This window comes from Stegostoma tigrinum, chromosome 30 (assembly GCF_030684315.1).
Source record: "Stegostoma tigrinum isolate sSteTig4 chromosome 30, sSteTig4.hap1, whole genome shotgun sequence".
Taxonomy (NCBI): Eukaryota; Metazoa; Chordata; class Chondrichthyes; order Orectolobiformes; family Stegostomatidae; genus Stegostoma; species Stegostoma tigrinum.
In genome coordinates, this window is record NC_081383.1 from 2853177 (window position 1) to 2871405 (window position 18229).

The 18229-nt window shown below is 45.8% G+C and overlaps 1 protein-coding gene across 2 annotated transcripts in view; it reads right to left on the minus strand.

Annotated features, from left to right (window-relative positions):
• Positions 1–683: 683 nt before the first annotated feature.
• ano8b (anoctamin 8b) overlaps positions 684–18229 on the minus strand; it is a 173862-nt gene continuing 156316 nt past the window's right edge. For both annotated transcript variants that reach the window (XM_059638576.1, XM_059638577.1), the window contains 4 exons: positions 14618–14809; positions 13375–13506; positions 9516–9626; positions 684–9260 (listed from right to left, as the gene is read on the minus strand). In XM_059638576.1, coding sequence (XP_059494559.1) covers positions 8547–9260; positions 9516–9626; positions 13375–13506; positions 14618–14809 — 1149 coding nt within the window. In that variant the 3' untranslated portion in view covers positions 684–8546. The remainder of the gene's footprint in view (positions 9261–9515; positions 9627–13374; positions 13507–14617; positions 14810–18229) is intronic.

Below are 18229 nucleotides of genomic sequence, written 5' to 3' on the forward strand. Positions count from 1 at the left end.
AACACTTTGTATTTTGGATTTCCAGCATTTATAATCTGGCTGTCCTTTAATCTAAGTGTGTGGGTGTCTACAAACAGCTCTGCGCTCCATAATATTTATCGTAGGAACTGTGTTGAGTACTTCAGTACTCTCTGTCCAGATCTATCTCCAAGCTTTCACAGTTTTGTACTTTCTTATCTATCTTTCCGTACTTTCTGAGCCAACATAAATGGCATGTGTTAATGCTGCTATGACCTGTGTAGTAAAACAGAAACAAAATTCTGCTTTGTTACTCACTCTGACCCCCGTTCTCCCATCACTCGTCTATGCACCTTGACTGACAATAGCTTGCTGGCGCCTGCTAATTCCTTGATTTTGAACATTTCTGGTCCTTGATATTAAAACCCAACCATGGCCTTTGCCCCTATCTCTGTAACCTTTACATTCTCTGAGGTGCCCACAATGCTTCATCTGTTTTTTTGCACATTGCTCTGCCATTTGTGCCAAGCCTTCAGCTGCCAGGGCCCCGAGCTCTGGAATTCCTCTGCTCTTAACCCTCTCTGCTTCTCTGCCCTTTGTTTTTTGTAAGAAACTCTTTCAGACCTTCCTGTCTGTCTAAGCTTTCAGTCATCTGTGAAGTGCTTTGGGACACTAACGTTTCTGTGCAAATGCATATTGTAAGGACAGAAAGAACTTCCATTCACTTGTATTTACATTTTTATTGTTATTTTTATGCAGCATTACAAAAATATGACAAAATAAATAAAACATTTTTGCGTGAAAAGGAAACTAGTTTTAAAAAAAAACCTGTACATCAGTAAAATGGAAGTTGCAGTGATGAGACTTAATTTACTGGTACTTTGATGATTCACTCTGATAAACCAGAATTGCGAGTTCCCAGTCCAGTTTTCTCCAATATGTTTCTGCTAACAATTTCTACAGATTCTGCTTTTGAATAAAACCTTTGATAGCAACGCCAGAACACTCAGTTTGGTATCTGTCTATTGTTCCACTGATTTTCAGGGGCACTGACTTAGTTGTGTGTGGATTGCTTTAGATTACAAGATCAATGACTTATCTTCTGTAAGTTAATAATATCAGCAATAAATATAGCGATTCTCAAGAATAATTGTACAGAAATAAGCTATTTTGCTGAAATAGAAGTATTTCTGATGAGCCACTGAAACTTTTGTTGTCTGTGGTGGATCTTAAGGGTCCTGTGGACACTGTTTTCTTCTCTGTGCTGACTGTGATAAATATCAGCCTGCGTCACCAAAAATCGGTTGTCTATTATTGTCAAATTACCATGGTCCTTGTGGACCGTAAGACTGGTGATGGTTTAACTTGAAGGTCACTATACCCCAGGAAAGGGGAAGAAGTTGAGAAGAAAAGTCCACATGATAACCTCAGTTGATGTGGGAATTAAACCCATACTATTGACACCACTCTGCATTGCAAACTGGCCATCAGAGCCAACTGAGCTAACTAACGCCTTATTGATTATTTGTAGATCAGTTGAATGCTAGTTGTTTTTTGTCATACATATCTTGACAGAGTACTGCTCCCAACAGAGTATCTTCCCCACTGTCCAAGGCTCCATGCATAACTTCCATGTGAAGCAGCCTTTAACTTGTTAACATTTAATCAATTTTCCTACATTTGTTGCCCATGTTGGTGTCGACAGGTGCAAAAAAGATTTGTAAGGATGGCACCAGAACTGAGAAATTAGAGTTATTGGGAAAAATTAAACAAGCTGAAGTTCTCTTCTTTAGCAAAAGCCAGATCAAGGGTGACCTTAGAAAGATTTTCAGCATGGTAGAGAGTACAGAAATGGGCCATTCAACCAAACCAATTCATGCTCGTGTTTGTGGATCAATTGAGTCGCCTATCTTTCTTTCTTTCTTTCTAATCAACTTGTTCAGAAATGTTATTACATACCTCTGCATCAGTGGCACTTGAACTCAGACCTCCCAGTACAGGGGTAGGGGTACTACCAATGTGCCACAAGAATGCCCTTTCCTCATATAAATCTATCATCATAACAGCCTGTTCCATTCTCATTCATAGACTTCTCTACCTTCCCTGTATCTGTATCAGTATCAATACTATTTGCCTCAAATTTCCCTTTTCAGATTCTCATTTTCTGGGTAAAGAGGTTTGTCCTGAACTTCCTGTTAGATTTTTTTGGTGACCATCATATGACGATGGCGTCTCCCTCACAGAAGGAAACATACTCTTCGTATCCAACATAACCATTTTGAAGACCTTGATTAGGTCACCCCTCAAAGGTTCTTAGTTCAAAAGAGCAGACTTCAATAATTTCCTGATATGTAAGCTCACACAATTCTGCTAATATCCTTGTAGTCTTATCTGCACACTCTCTAGTGCATTGATATGCTTTTTATAACATAGATACTGTGTGCAATTCTGGTGACCAAGTGTGATCTGACCACATTTGATGCAGATTTAGCAAAATTTCTTTATTTGTGGAAGAATAGAAGTGACAAGTAAACTAGAGCTTGTTTTTTGAGGTTCTCAAGTCACAAGCACTGAAAATAGAGGAGAGCATAGGGGCAGGAGATCATTAGCTCAGCTGTGATGACGGTCTGTTTGAATAGCTTGTCCTTTATTGCCTGTGCATTACGAATTCAGGGAAGGCTTTGGAATTTCAACCAGATCTTGATCCCATGAGCGGAAAAAAAATGAAGATAAAACAAAATAAAGCTAAAACTAAAGGAATATTGTTTGTGATTTGGAATTCCCTCTGGTCTGTTGGCTAACAGAACACTCCCTCTCTTGTTTTCACTCATTCTCTGACAGTAATGAGTAAATTTTGTACTTTGCCATAATGCACTGTGAACTTCAAATGATCCAAAACTCTGCTGCCCTTGGGTTAACTCTCACCAAATCCTGTTGCCCGTCACCTTTGTGATTCTGACCTACAATTACTCCCAGTCAAGCAATCTTTTGCTATTAAAATTTTCATCCCTATTCTAATCAGCCTTGCCCCCTCCCCTCCACTGCCCTCCTGCACTGTAACCCTCTGATTTCTGCGTGCATCAATTTTTGACTTTTGCACTCCTGATTATAATTGCTGTTAGCAGCCATGCCTTCAGATGCCAGGATCCTAATCTCCTGGAACCTGTTGGCCTCTCCACCTTTCCTCTTCTAACTCACTCCTTAAAACCTAAACTTTGGTGACCTGTTTTAATATCTCCTTCGGTGGCTCACTATCAAGTTTTTGTTTTATAATCACCTTCATGACCTATCTTAAGACTTTTCATTATATTAAAAGCTGCTACATAAGTATAAGTTATTATTGCTTCTGACATGAAATGCCGTGTTTAAAAATCTAATATTTAACAAAAGAAAATGCACCATAAAATGTATCTGATAAAAGCAGATAGCACTGCACAAAGTAAACAGGAAACTTGGAACACCACAACCCTTTGAAGAGATCACCTGTTGAACAAATTAGTTTATTTGTTGCCCATCAGATAAAAAGCTGTTTCCTTTTATTCTCCTTTTCCTGCCTTGGTTATTAGGTGCTCTCTACATTTTTTATATATATACACACATAAATTATATCTATATATGTATACATACACACTCACAAAGAATAAAATGGCTTAAGTTCAAATAGTGCAAACTTGTTGGCTCTTGCAGAGGAGGTTTAGTCATCAAACTTACTTTACTTAAAAATTATGTGTGAACAAGAAGGAAAAGGAAGATTTTCTGTGGACAGGAGCTTAAGTTGAAGATTGCTTTCATCATCTGAAGCGCTTCATTTGTTACTGGGCAACTCTGATCTCTGGCAGTGAGTCACTGAGCCTAACTGTAGTTACATCTCATCAGTGCAGTGCAGTGCAGCTCAGCTTCCTCCCCCTCTCCCAGTCACAAAGCAAGGTAACTGAGCAGTGACAAACCTCTCAAAGGCAATAAGCATGTTGAGCAATAATGATACTTGTCTGGGTCAGTCCTGGCAGCATCACACATTTTCCAGTCTCAGCAAATGGCCCGTTCCCAATGAGATTTTCAAATCTCAGCTATGCACGAGCAGCCATTAGATGACCAGGTTGATCCCAAAATTGGGGGTAGTTTGGTGTGGAACCCACAGCACAAATCAGGAATCGTTTTGGAGCAGTTTCATTTCACGTAGAATGCAGTCTTATCAGAGACAACAGAGTTTCATCTCAACAACTTAAAATCAGTTCTTCCACCTACACCAAGGACCCTTTCAGGGAAGCCGAGCTGCTGACTGAAGTTAATAATGAAAGAAGCCTTCAAGAAGATATAATTGCATCTTATCCTAGCAAAGAGGCAGGTGATTTAGGCAACAATGTTGTCAATGCACATACGTTGACACTTATTCTCTCTCACCGCTCAGGTAGAAAGTTGTGAATTTGAACCCCACTCCAGAGACCTGAGCACATAATCCATGCTGACCCTACCAATACAGTATTGCAGGAGTGTGGCACTGTCAAAGGTGCCATCTTTTGGATGAGAATATTAAACTGAAGCCCAACTGTTCTCCTGGGTGGATGTAAAAGATCCCATGGTACTATTTTGAAGACAAAATGGGGAGTTCTTCCTGAGGTCCTGGCTGATGTTTAATCGTCGACCATCATCACCAACATTATGCAGTCTTCACATTATGTGTTATGGGATCTTGCTGTGTGCAGACTGGCTACTGCGTTACCTACATTACAACAGCAACCACACTGCAAGAAGTAATCCATTGGCTATGAAGCACTTTGGATCATTGCAAAGTCATGATAGGTGCTACAGGAATTCAAGTAATCCTTGGAGAAATTTGAATTGTTTGAAATTTAACTAAATTCAGGTGCCATTCATATAATCAAATCAATCAGCCAATAATGAAGGCAAGCTGCATATTATTTTATGGAAATTTAAATAAGAGAATTTTAAAATTCTGATCTAAGTTACATATTTAATCAGGTCAATACTGAAACTATACATATATGTTGAAAGAGTTCCTTAGTGCACAGAATATATTACCTATTATAATGCTTATACACAATATACACATTTATACATAGAGAACCATAAGAAACCCAATTCACCATATATAGATCTAGGATGACAACAGCTCTCTGAGAATTGCCAGCAGTTCAAAAGACATTAGCCTCGAGAGCAAAGCTACAATCCTTTGAACATCAGCAGAACATCACGAGTGAATCAATGCCTCTGACAGAAGGGGTCAGATTTAGAATTGCTGGTTCTCTGGGCAGCACTTTGCAATGATGGAAGCAGGCATTGGGAAGTGAAGTTCACAGTCAGTTTGATTTCTGATCACTTCTGAAGACAGAGGTTGTGTTTCTATCACATTGAAGCCCCCATCCCGGTGTCAGCTACTTGCTGCATCTTCGTTCAATGTTCTGAGCCATTTTTGCACTGGGGCTTTCCTACCCTATGACTCATTCGGTAATGAGGAGATAAGACTCATAGCGTGGAAACAGACCCTTTGATCCAACTTGTCCATGCCGACCAAGTTTCCCAAACTAGACTAGTCCCATTTGTCTGCATTGGGCCCATATCCCTCTAAACCGTTCCTATTCGTGTATCTGTCCAATGTCTTTTCAATGTTGGAACTGTACCTGCATCTACCACATCCCCTGGCAGTTCATTCCACATAAAAACTACCCTCTGTGAGCGAAAAAGTTGCCCCTCAGGTCCATTTTAAACCTTTCCCTCTCCACTTTAAAACTATACCCTCTGGTTTTGAACGACCCAACTGAAAAGACCTTTGCTTTCAACTTACCTGTGCCCCTCATGATCTTATAAATCCGTATAAAGTCACCCCACAACCTCCTCCATTCCACTGAAAGAAGTCCAAGCTTATCCAGCTTCTTCCTACAACTCAAACCCTCCAATCCTGGCAACATCCTGGTAAATCTTTTCTAAACCCTCTGCAATTTAATAACATCCTTCTTATAGCAGGGCAGCCAGAACTGTACACAGTATTCCAGAAATAGCCTCATCAATGTTCTGCACAACTGCAACATGATGTCCCAATGCCTATACTCAAAGGTTTGAGTCATGAACATAATGCTAAACGCATTCTTCAAGTGACAGGTGCAATGACTTGTTGGTGATTTGTTTGAACACTGGTTTTTCTGATTCTGGGTTCAGCCTTCAATTAAGCTTTCGATTGGCTGGAAGGATCATGGAGAAACATTCAGAAAAGAGGCCAGTCAGCCCATCGAGCCTGTGACACCTCTTTGATACAGTACTGCACTTAATCCTACATTCCCCTTGCTTTTTTGCTACAATCTTGTCATTCTGTTTCCCTTCAAATACTTATGCAGTGTTCTGTTAAAAGTTACTATCGAATCAGCTTCCATTGTCCTTTCCATCACCAGTTCTAAATTGCAAAGCTTGTAATTAAAAAAAATTCCCTTCTTTTCCCTCTCTGGTTCTTTTGCCATTAGACCAATGTCTTCTGGTTTCTCCTACCAATTGTCATTATAGAATACAGAAAACAGCCACTCAGAGGTTGGTAGGGGTGAAATAAAGTTGGAAACAACTTCTTGTTTAGTTGATCAAAATCTCCCATGATTTTGAACACCTTGGATAAATGTCCTCTCAACCAAAGAACAACAATCTCAGCTTCTCCAGTCCCTCCACAGAACTTGTTTAAAAATTACTTCATGGGATGAGGGCATCACTGGCCAGACAGCATTTACTGCTCATCCCTAATTGCCCAGAGGGCAGTCAAGAGTCAACCACATTGCTGTGGGTCTGGAGTCACATGTGGGCCAGACCAGGTAAGGCTGGAAGTTTCCTTCTCTAAAGGACAAAAACTAAACACCTTCATCCTGAAAATCATTCTGCTAAATCTCTGCACCCTTTCTAATTCTTTCCATCCTGGAAATTGACATAATACTTCGGCTGATTCCCAATCAAAGTTTAGCATTATGTTTTTCCTTTTGCACTCTGACTGTACTTACAAAGCTGACAACTTTGCATCTGCTATTTTAACAGCCTGCCCAAATTATTCTGTTACCCAAACCATTCCACTTGCCCATATAGCAACATTCCCCTGTCTCTCACCATTTTAAAAACAAAATCTAATTATCTCTTTTCTTCACACTCCTCCACATAATGTTCCATATGTTACTTTCTTGGCAACTCATTCACTCAATCTTTCCATCTGCTTTCAAGGTTTCATAGTGTAGTCCTCACAGCTAATATTATACCAGACTGTACATCATACATAGGTAAATATGAATCAGCAGCAGGAGTAGGCCGTTTGGCCCATTGAGCCTGCTGTGAGATTCAACAAGATCATGACTGATCTGATTACTCTACATTCCCCCTTACATGGAACATAGAACAATACAGTGCAGAACAGGCCCTTCGGCCCTCAATGTCGCGCCGACCTGTGAACTAATCTAAGCCCATCCCCCTACACTATCCCGTCATCATCCATTTGCTTATCCAAGGACTGTTTAAATGCCCCTAATGCGGCTGAGTTAATTACATTGGCAGGCAGGGCGTTCCACGCCCTTACCACTCTGAGTAAAAACCTCCAATAACCTTTCGTCCCTCTTGGTCATTAAGAGCTTACCTAGCTCTGCCTCAAATTTACCAAAGATTCTGTTTCCACTTCCTAGTGAGGAAGAATTCCAAAGGCTCACAACCACCTGTGAGTAAAAAACAGCAATCCCTTCATCTCAGTCATAAACAAGTGACCCTTCATTGCGAAACTGTTACAGTCAGTCTCCCTTTTTGTAGGTCATTGCTGGAAAATTGCATGCAGTCTCAGCCAGCCAATCTGGAAATGACCCGTTTCTCCTGACGCCTGTTTTCTTTCTGTTGGTCAACCCTGTGTGCGATGCCCCAATCCAAACCCACACCTCCTTTCGAACATCAAAATGCACCACATCCACTGCTTTCCTACAACCTTGCTAGTCACACTCTTTAAAATAAAATCCTTTGCAGATTTCCCTTTCGGAAATCCATATAGCCTCTGCCCGAACGTATCACACTTTTCTAACTGCCATGTTAGCACGTCCTTATTTCTACCATTTTCCCAGTTCACTGCTGTGTGCACACTCTATGTAAATGACTGTTCTGTACCATTCCTTGGTGAAAATGTTTAAAGTCTGGTTTTTTTTGACCTCATTTATTTTGGGCGGATTCTCTTGGTTACTTTGTGAGAGGTTGCAGAATACAATGGCTCAACATTGACAAAGAGACAATCAAAAGCATCCCTTGTATTAGAGTAAGCAGCTGGGGGCAGGAAGATTAACAGGAAATTCATTGCTGTCCCCTGACAACTTTAATCCAAAAATCCTAGTGTCAGTAAAAGCAATGGTTTTCACCTGCCACTTTGCATAAAAAAAACCTGAAGATGATGAGGATCCTATTTATCAAATACACACTTCCATCCCTGATTTGTTTTTTTTAAAATAGATGCACAGAGTTAGGAGAGGTGCCAAACTTTCAAACTTTTGTAAACAGTTGTTTCCAACCCAGTTTTCACTTTGCTGTCAATGAACACTGTGCCAGTCCACACGGGTAGCTTCTATCCTGTAGCCATGTTAATGTTTGGGGCTGCCGGACTCCTCGGATGGCTGTGAGCTGCTGGGGTCCTCAGGGTTGGCTGCCTCAGGGAGCCCATTGAGGTCAGACTTGCTGGTGGCTTTCTCACCGCCCTCAGACGAGGGGGCAGTGCCCCCGCTGGCTGCCCCGTGTTTGGGCTGGGTAGTGGTGATGGGTCCGTTGCCTCCAGACGCTGCGGCGTCAGACTTGCCGAAGTTGAACAGCTTGCCGGGGTTGAAGGGTTTGGTGGGAGACTGAGCCCTCTCCCTCTCGGCCGCTGTCTCCTTCTTGTTGTCCGCCGGGGACTTCAAAAACTTGAAGCTCAGGAAGCCCGGCAGTTTGCTCTCGCTGCCAGTGGGCGACTGGGGGGTCTTCCCGGGGATGGCGTTGACAGTCCCACTGCCCGAAAGGAACTTGCCCTGGAGCGGGATGATCTGCTTCAGCTTGAGCACATTGTTGGAGGCCAGGAGGGAGCTGGGCCGCTTGGGTTTCTCTGGAGCAGGGCAGGACGGAGCCGCCTTGGACTTACTGTGAGCTCGGCTGTGAGCCTGCTCCGAGGATGAGGAAGATGACTTGGCATCTTCCTTGCCTGCCTCCCTGTCCTTGCGGGACTGGACGTTCTCCTTGTGCTCCTGACGGTGTCTCTCTTCCTCCTCTCGCTGCCTCCTCTTCTGTTGTTGCTGGTAGTGTTGCTGTGCCTGCTGCTCGTGTTTCTGCTCCAAATAGAAAAAGATTGATTATTAACAACCTTCCCACCCGCCCCTGTCGGGGCGCACCGCAGAGTCTAAACACTGACGGCCCGTGCGGTAGTGCACTACCTCTGGGTCAGGAGGCCCAGCTGCTCCTGAGGGGTGCCAGGACACTCTGACTGACCCCTGTAAGCACATTGCCCTCTGAAAGGGTCGCTCTGGGTGAGCGTCTGGGAGTCACCCTGACAGCGCGTATTCGGGCCCGACACAAGGTCATACCTTAAAGGCCTCCCTCCGTTGATATTCCAGCTTCGCCATTTCCTCAGCAACCCAGGCAGGAACGTCCGGGATTGCGATTTGCAGCACGTACTTGAGAAGGAACGCAAAGTGCTGCAACAGTCAAAACTACTTTGTTGGAGATTTATCACCACGGTACACACACCCACACATCACCACGACAACACGCCTGTACACACCCACACATCACCACGACAACACGCCTGTACACACCCACACATCACCACGACAACACGCCTGTACACACCCACACATCACCACGACAACACGCCTGTACACACCCACACATCACCACGACAACACGCCTGTACACACCCACACGTCACCACGACAACACGCCTGTACACGACAACACGCCTGTACACACCCACACGTCACCACGACAACACGCTGGTACACACACCCACACATCACCACAACAACACGCCTGTACACACCCACACATCACTACAACAACACGCCTGTACACGCCCACACGTCACCACAACAACACGCTGGTACACCCCCCACACGTCACCACGACAACACGCTGGTACACACCCACACATCACCACAACAACACGCCTGTACACACCCACACATCACTACAACAACACGCCTGTACACGCCCACACGTCACCACAACAACACGCTGGTACACCCCCCACACGTCACCACGACAACACGCTGGTACACACCCACATGTCACCACGACAACACGCTGGTACACTCCCCACACGTCACCACAACAACACGCTGGCACACCCCCCACACGTCACCACGACAACACGCTGGTACACACCCACACGTCACTACAACAACACGCCTGTACACCCCCCACACGTCACCACAACAACACGCTGGTACACCCCCCACACGTCACCACGACAACACGCTGGTACACACCCCACACGTCACCAAAACAACACGCCTGTACACACCCACACGTCACCACGACAACACGCCTGTACACACCCACACGTCACCACGACAACATGCCTGTACACACCCACACGTCACCACAACAACACGCTGGTACACACCCACATGTCACCACGACAACACGCTGGTACACTCCCCACACGTCACCACGACAACACGCTGGCACACCCCCCACACGTCACCACGACAACACACTGGTACACCCATCAAACGTCACCACGACAACACGCTGGTACACACCCACACGTCACCACGACAACACGCTGGTACACACCCACACGTTACCACGACAACAGGTTGGTACACCCCCCACACGTCACCACGACAACACGCTGGTACACACCCCACACGTCACCACGACAACACGCTGGTACACCCCCACACGTCACCACGACAACACACTGGTACACTCCCCACACGTCACCACGACAACACGCTGGTACACACCCCACACGTCACCACGACAACACGCTGGTACACCTCCACACGTCACCACGACAACACGCTGGTACACCCCCACACGTCACCACGACAACACGCTGGTACACCTCCACACGTCACCACGACAACACGCTGGTACACCTCCACACGTCACCACGACAACACGCTGGTACACACCCACATGTCACCACGACAACACACTGGTACACTCCCCACACGTCACCACGACAACACGCTGGTACACTCCCCACACGTCACCACGACAACACGCTGGTACACACCCCACACGTCACCACGACAACACGCTGGTATACACCCACACGTCACCACGACAACACGCTGGTACTCACCCACACGTTACCACGACAACACGCTGGTACACTCCCCACACGTCACCACGACAACACGCTGGTACACTCCCCACACGTCACCACGACAACACGCTGGTACACACCCACACGTCACCACGACAACACACTGGTACACCCATCAAACGTCACCACGACAACACGCTGGTACACTCCCCACACGTCACCACGACAACACGCTGGTACACACCCACACGTCACCACGACAACACGCTGGTACACACCCACACGTTACCACGACAACAGGTTGGTACACCCCCCACACGTCACCACGACAACACGCTGGTACACCCCCACACGTCACCACGACAACACGCTGGTACACACCCCACACGTCACCACGTAACACTCTGATACATCCCACCCCCCTCACTGTAACACACTGATATATCCCACACCCCTCACTGTAACACACTGATATATCTCACACCCCTCACTGTAACACACTGATATATCTCACACCCCTCACTGTAACACACTGATATACCCCACACCCCTCACTGTAACACACTGATATACCCCACACCCCTCACTGTAACACACTGATATATCCCACACCCCTCACTGTAACACACTGATATATCCCACACCCCTCACTGTAACACACTGATATATCTCACACCCCTCACTGTAACACACTGATATATCTCACACCCCTCACTGTAACACACTGATATACCCCACACCCCTCACTGTAACACACTGATATATCCCACACCCCTCACTGTAACACACTGATATATCTCACACCCCTCACTGTAACACACTGATATATCTCACACCCCTCACTGTAACACACTGATATACCCCACACCCCTCACTGTAACACACTGATATACCCCACACCCCTCACTGTAACACACTGATATACCCCACACCCCTCACTGTAACACATTGATATACCCCACACCCATCACTGTAACACACTGATATACCCCACACCCCTCACTGTAACACATTGATATACCCCACACCCCTCACTGTAACACACTGATATATCTCACACCCCTCACTGTAACACACTGATATATCCCACACCCCACACTGTAACACACTGATATATCTCACACCCCTCACTGTAACACTCTGATATATCCCACACCCCTCACTGTAACACACTGATATACCCCACACCCCTCACTGTAACACACTGATATACCCCACACCCCTCACTGTAACACACTGATATACCCCACACCCCTCACTGTAACACTCTGATATATCCCACACCCCTCACTGTAACACACTGATATACCCCACACCCCTCACTGTAACACATTGATATACCCCACACCCCTCACTGTAACACACTGATATACCCCACACCCCTCACTGTAACACACTGATATATCTCACACCCCTCACTGTAACACACTGATATATCCCACACCCCACACTGTAACACACTGATATATCTCACACCCCTCACTGTAACACTCTGATATATCCCACACCCCACACTGTAACACACTGATATATCTCACACCCCTCACTGTAACACATTGATATTCCTCACACCCCTCACTGTAACATACTGATATATCTCACACCCCTCACTGTAACACACTGATATTCCCCACACCCCTCACTGTAACACACTGATATATCTCACACCCCTCACTGTAACACACTGATATTCCCCACACCCCTCACTGTAACACACTGATATATCTCACACCCCTCACTGTAACACACTGATATTCCCCACACCCCTCACTGTAACACACTGATATATCTCACACCCCTCACTGTAACACACTGATATTCCCCACACCCCTCACTGTAACACACTGATATATCTCACACCCCTCACTGTAACACACTGATATATCTCACACCCCTCACTGTAACACACTGATATTCCCCACACCCCTCACTGTAACACACTGATATATCTCACACCCCTCACTGTAACACTCTGATATACTCCACACCCCTCACTGTAACACACTGATATACCCGAAACCCCACACTGTAACACAGTGATATATCCCACACCCCTCACTGTAATACCCTGATATACCCCACACCCCTCACTGTAATACCCTGATAGACACCTCTCAACCCTCACCCCTTACTATTACACACCGATATACCCCACACCCATTTACCTCCAGGACCACCACCAGGATGATGGCCATCTCGGGACTGAGTGAGGGGAAAAGGCGCTGAAGCTGTCCACATTGACCAATCAAATAACAGTTGACGATAATGGCTAACACTCCCATGGCCTCCATCACATTCTGTGGGGAAACAGTGAGAAACTGAGGGTCAGCTGAGGTATAGACTCCCTCTCTCCAGCCTCACGGTTAGGACGTAGCAACTATCACCAGGCCCGTGAGCAACACATTAACACAGAGAGACAGCCCTCAGTCCCACCTCTGAAAGTAAAACTCAGTCAATCCTACTGTGAAGCTTCAGACAGTGGACAACCTTATACAATCTTTCACCAATTAAACTGCAATGGACTGGATCAAATATGAGCGCTCGCTGTGTATCCTTTACAGAATTGCAGTTTCTCTCTCAATTACAGAGAATAGCAGTCCCTGGGTATATTATAGAGGACAGCAGTCCTTATGTGTAACATAGAGAATAGAAGTCCTTCTGTATACTGTAGAGAATAGTAGTCCCTCTGTAAATTATAGAAAACAGCAGTCCGTATGTATATTATTGGAATAGCAGTTCCTGTGTTTATTAGATGGAATGGCATTTGCTGCACATATTGTAGAGACTAACAGTTCCTGTGTATATTATTCAGAACGGCAATACCCTGTGCACATTATAGACAATAACAATACCTGTGTATGTTATAGAGAACAGCAGTCCCTGTGTACATTATAGACAATAACAATACCTGTGTATATTATAGAGAATAGCAGTCCCTGTGTACATTGTAGAGAATAACAATACCTGTGTATCTTATAGAGAACAGCAGTCCCTGTGTACATTGTAGAGAATAACAATACCTGTGTATATTATAGAGAATAGCAGTCCCTGTGTACATTGTAGAGAATAACAATACCTGTGTATGTTATAGAGAACAGCAGTCCCTGTGTACATTGTAGAGAATAACAATACCTGTGTATGTTATAGAGAACAGCAGTCCCTGTGCACAGTGTAGAGAATAACAATACCTGTGTATGTTATAGAGAATAGCAGTCCCTGTGTACATTGTAGAGAATAACAATACCTGTGTATGTTATAGAGAATAGCAGCCTTGGTATTTTCATAATGGATAGTGCTCATGTGTATATAGTATGATATAGCAGCTCCTGTAGTTGTTTTAGGTAAAGCTTAGAAATCACATTCATGCAGAGATGGTGCTGACTGGATGTGGGTTGATGTTTGTCCTACCTGCCACTGCCCAATACTGTCCACCCTCTGGCCAAACGGCCTCTGGGAGCCGGTGCACAATTTGAAGGCATCACTGCGAATCTCGATGACGTTATTGATGAGGGCGCACATGGCAGCGAGGGGGAATGCAGACGAGAACAGCACCACGTACCCAAACTGGATAAACATCTCCTGGTAATCCTGGAAAGTGTCCTGTAAGAACGAGGGAAGAACCTTGGAGAAGATGTGAACCAAATCATTTGTTCAACGACGCAGGGCAGATGGTGATTAAAAAGACATTATGTTGAGGCATAGAATGCACAGGAGGTTACAGCAAATCTTTCTAAACCACTGGTTCAACCTCAGTGGGGGTTGTATTTCCTATTCAGTGTGTTGTAGTTAAGGGAGAATGTGAAGATCTTAGAGATGGTGCAGAACTGATTAGTGGAAATGTTTCCAATGTTGAGGGATTCTGTGTGTGTGAATAGTTTGCAGATGCTAAGGCTGTTCTCCTGTGAGAAGAGAAGATTGAGAGGCTCACAACGCTGCCTCACAGCGCCAGGGACCCGGGTTCAAAGATCACCATTAGATGAAGATATTACTGAATTCAAATTTCACCAATTGCTGTAGTGGGACCTAAACCCATAACTTGGGGCAGTTGCCCTCTAGTTGACCAGGCCAGTCAGTTTACCACTAAACCACGTCTTTGCAGGAAGAAAAGGGGTTGATACGGGGAGGTGCAGGCAGTGGGGTAAAGGGGGTTGTGTGGGGGCTGATACAGGGAGGTGCAGGCAGCGGGGTAAAGGGGGTTGTATGGGGGCTGATACAGGGAGGTGCAGGCAGCAGGGTAAAGGGGGTTGTGTGGGGGCTGATACAGGGAGGTGCAGGCAGCGGGGTAAAGGGGGTTGTATGGGGGCTGATATAGGGAGGTGCAGGCAGCGGGGTAAAGGGGGTTGTGTGGGGGCTGATACAGGGAGGTGCAGGCAGCGGGGTAAAGGGGGTTGTGTGGGGGCTGATACAGGGAGGTGCAGGCAGCGGGGTAAAGGGGGTTGTGTGGGGGCTGATAAAGGGAGGTGCAAGCAGCGGGGTAAAGGGGGTTGTGTGGGGGCTGATACAGGGAGGTGCAGACAGCGGGGTAAAGGGAGTTGTGTGGGGGCTGATACAGGGACGTGCAGGCAGCGGGGTAAAGGGGGTTGTGTGGGGGCTGATACAGGGACGTGCAGGCAGCAGGGTAAAGGGGGTTGTGTGGGGGCTGATACAGGGAGGTGCAGGCAGCGGGGTAAAGGGGGTTGTGTGGGGCTGATATAGGGAGGTGCAGGCAGCGGGGTAAAATGGGTTGTGTGGGGGCTGATACAGGGAGGTGCAAGCAGCTGGGTAAGGAGCAAAGCGGTAACCAGTGAAAGAAACAGAAGGAGGGCACCGAGAGAGACGAGGCAGGGAACAGAGAAACACAGTGATGGGCTGGGAAGAAGAACCCTCTCAAGTCTCTGGAACCCGCTTCAGAGCCTCAAGATTGAATACTCTTCTTCCAAGAAGCACTAGTGTGAATACAATTGGAATGCAAGAAATTTGACAATCGAGAGGAGGCAATGGCCGAGTGGTTTCATTGCTGGACTGTTAACCCAGAGACCCAGGTAATGCTCGGGGAATGGTTTGAATCCCACTATGGCAGATGGTGGTATCTGAATTCAATAAAAATGTCTGGTATTAAGAGTCTAATGATGATCATGAATCCATTGTCAATTGTCGGAAATTGCCAATCTGGTTCACTAATGTCTTTTAGGGAAGGAAACTGCCATCCTTACCAGTTCTGGCCTACATGTGACTCCAGACCAGCAGCAATGTGGTTGACTCTGAACTGCCCCCTGGGTAATTAGGGATGGACAATAAATGCTGCCTGGCCAGCGACGCCCTCATCCCATTAATGAATAAAGGAATTTGCTCCCAGTAAAGTCCCACTAGCGACTTGTAATCTTTCAATATTGCTGTTACCTGAGCCGGAAATAATGTCCCAGACACTGGGAGAATCAGCACGCAGCCTCCTGTACTCTTCTATGAAAGAAGAGCAGTGGGATCTTTAACAACTATGTGCCAAGTTAGACTGGACTGTCCCACCCAAAAGCCAGCATCTCCAACAGCTCAGCACTGCCCCCCATATTGCACTGATGGTATGCACAAATTTCACTTCTCGAGGGTGAGAATAAAGTTCAGAAACTGGGAGAATGATCAAATAAATCAGAAACATCAAGACAAGAGGGAAAGTGAAGGCCTAGTTAGCAGAGTCTCTTGCTCAAGAGCCTAGTGTATGCAGGACAATTGGAGACCACCACCCTTAGCTGGGATCAGCAGGCAACACAGACAGGGAATGGACCCAGGAGCTTCTCTGTCTGGATAGCTTAGTAGTTTAATACAGGCTGATGTTTTGCAGATTTCCTCCGGCAGCAGAATGTCATTTGCAGCTGAAATCATTACTAGAGAACAGACAAGAGGAACTGCTTCACACCAGCAGAGGGAGCAACACAGAGTGATCCATGACTAACCCCAGTCTCCTACACAGGACTGGGTGACCCAGCACTAACTCTGCGTGTGTGTGAGAGAGAGAGAGAGAGACTGTGTTTGTGAGAGAATGTGTACGTGTGAGAGTGTGTGTGTGTGTGTTCATGTGTGTGAGAGAGTGTGAGAGTGTGTGTGTTTACGAGAGTGTATGTGTGTGTGTGCATGTGTTTGTGAGAGTGTGTGTGTCTGTACATGTGTGTGTGTGTGAGAGAGAGAGGGAGAGAGAGAGAGATAGAGAGAGAGAGTATTTGTGAGTGTGTGTGAGAGAGACAGTGAGTATGTACAAGAGACAGCAGGTGTATGTGTGTGTATATGTGACAGAGAGGGTGTGGCCTGTGTGTGTAAGTGTGTATGTGTGTCTGAGACTGAGTGTGTGTACCTGTGTAAAACAGGTGATTGAGTATCCCAGCACTGCCCACTCCCTTCACCTGATGAAGGGGGCTTCACTCTGAAAGCTTGTGATTTCAAATAAACCTTTTGGACCAGAACCTGGTGTCGTGTGATTTCTGACTTTAATTGTATTGATATAGCATCTTTAATTTAATACAAAGGTCCCAAGATGCTACTGTCAACCAACATTTCACACCATCCATTTCAAAATTTGATCAGGTAATCAAATGCCTAACATTCCAGAGGCTGAGCATAGAGAGAGGTTTAGTGGGAGAAGGGCAGAATTCCAGAGATTATCGCTGGGTGGCTGAAGGCAGTGATGGAGGGATTTGAAATTAGGACTGAACACAATGTCAGAAATTCGAGGAATGCAGATATATTCCAGAGGGGCCCGAGACCAAGTCTTTTTAATCTGTACATCCTTTGCTCGCTGTTGTCTGCTTGTACCTGCTCACAAACAAAACCTTTCATTGTATTTTGGTGCATACAGCAATAAAATCAATCAGATGGGTTTGAGCTTATGGAAGGCAGGATGTGGGAGAATGTCGCAGGTGGTTTAATAGAACCATGTGTCCGAAAGCACACACACAGTCCTGTTACACCACACACCACTCACTGCACCATCCGGTTTTACAGGGCGGGGCGGGGTTTTACAGGGCGGGGCGTGGTTTTACAGGGTGGGGTTTT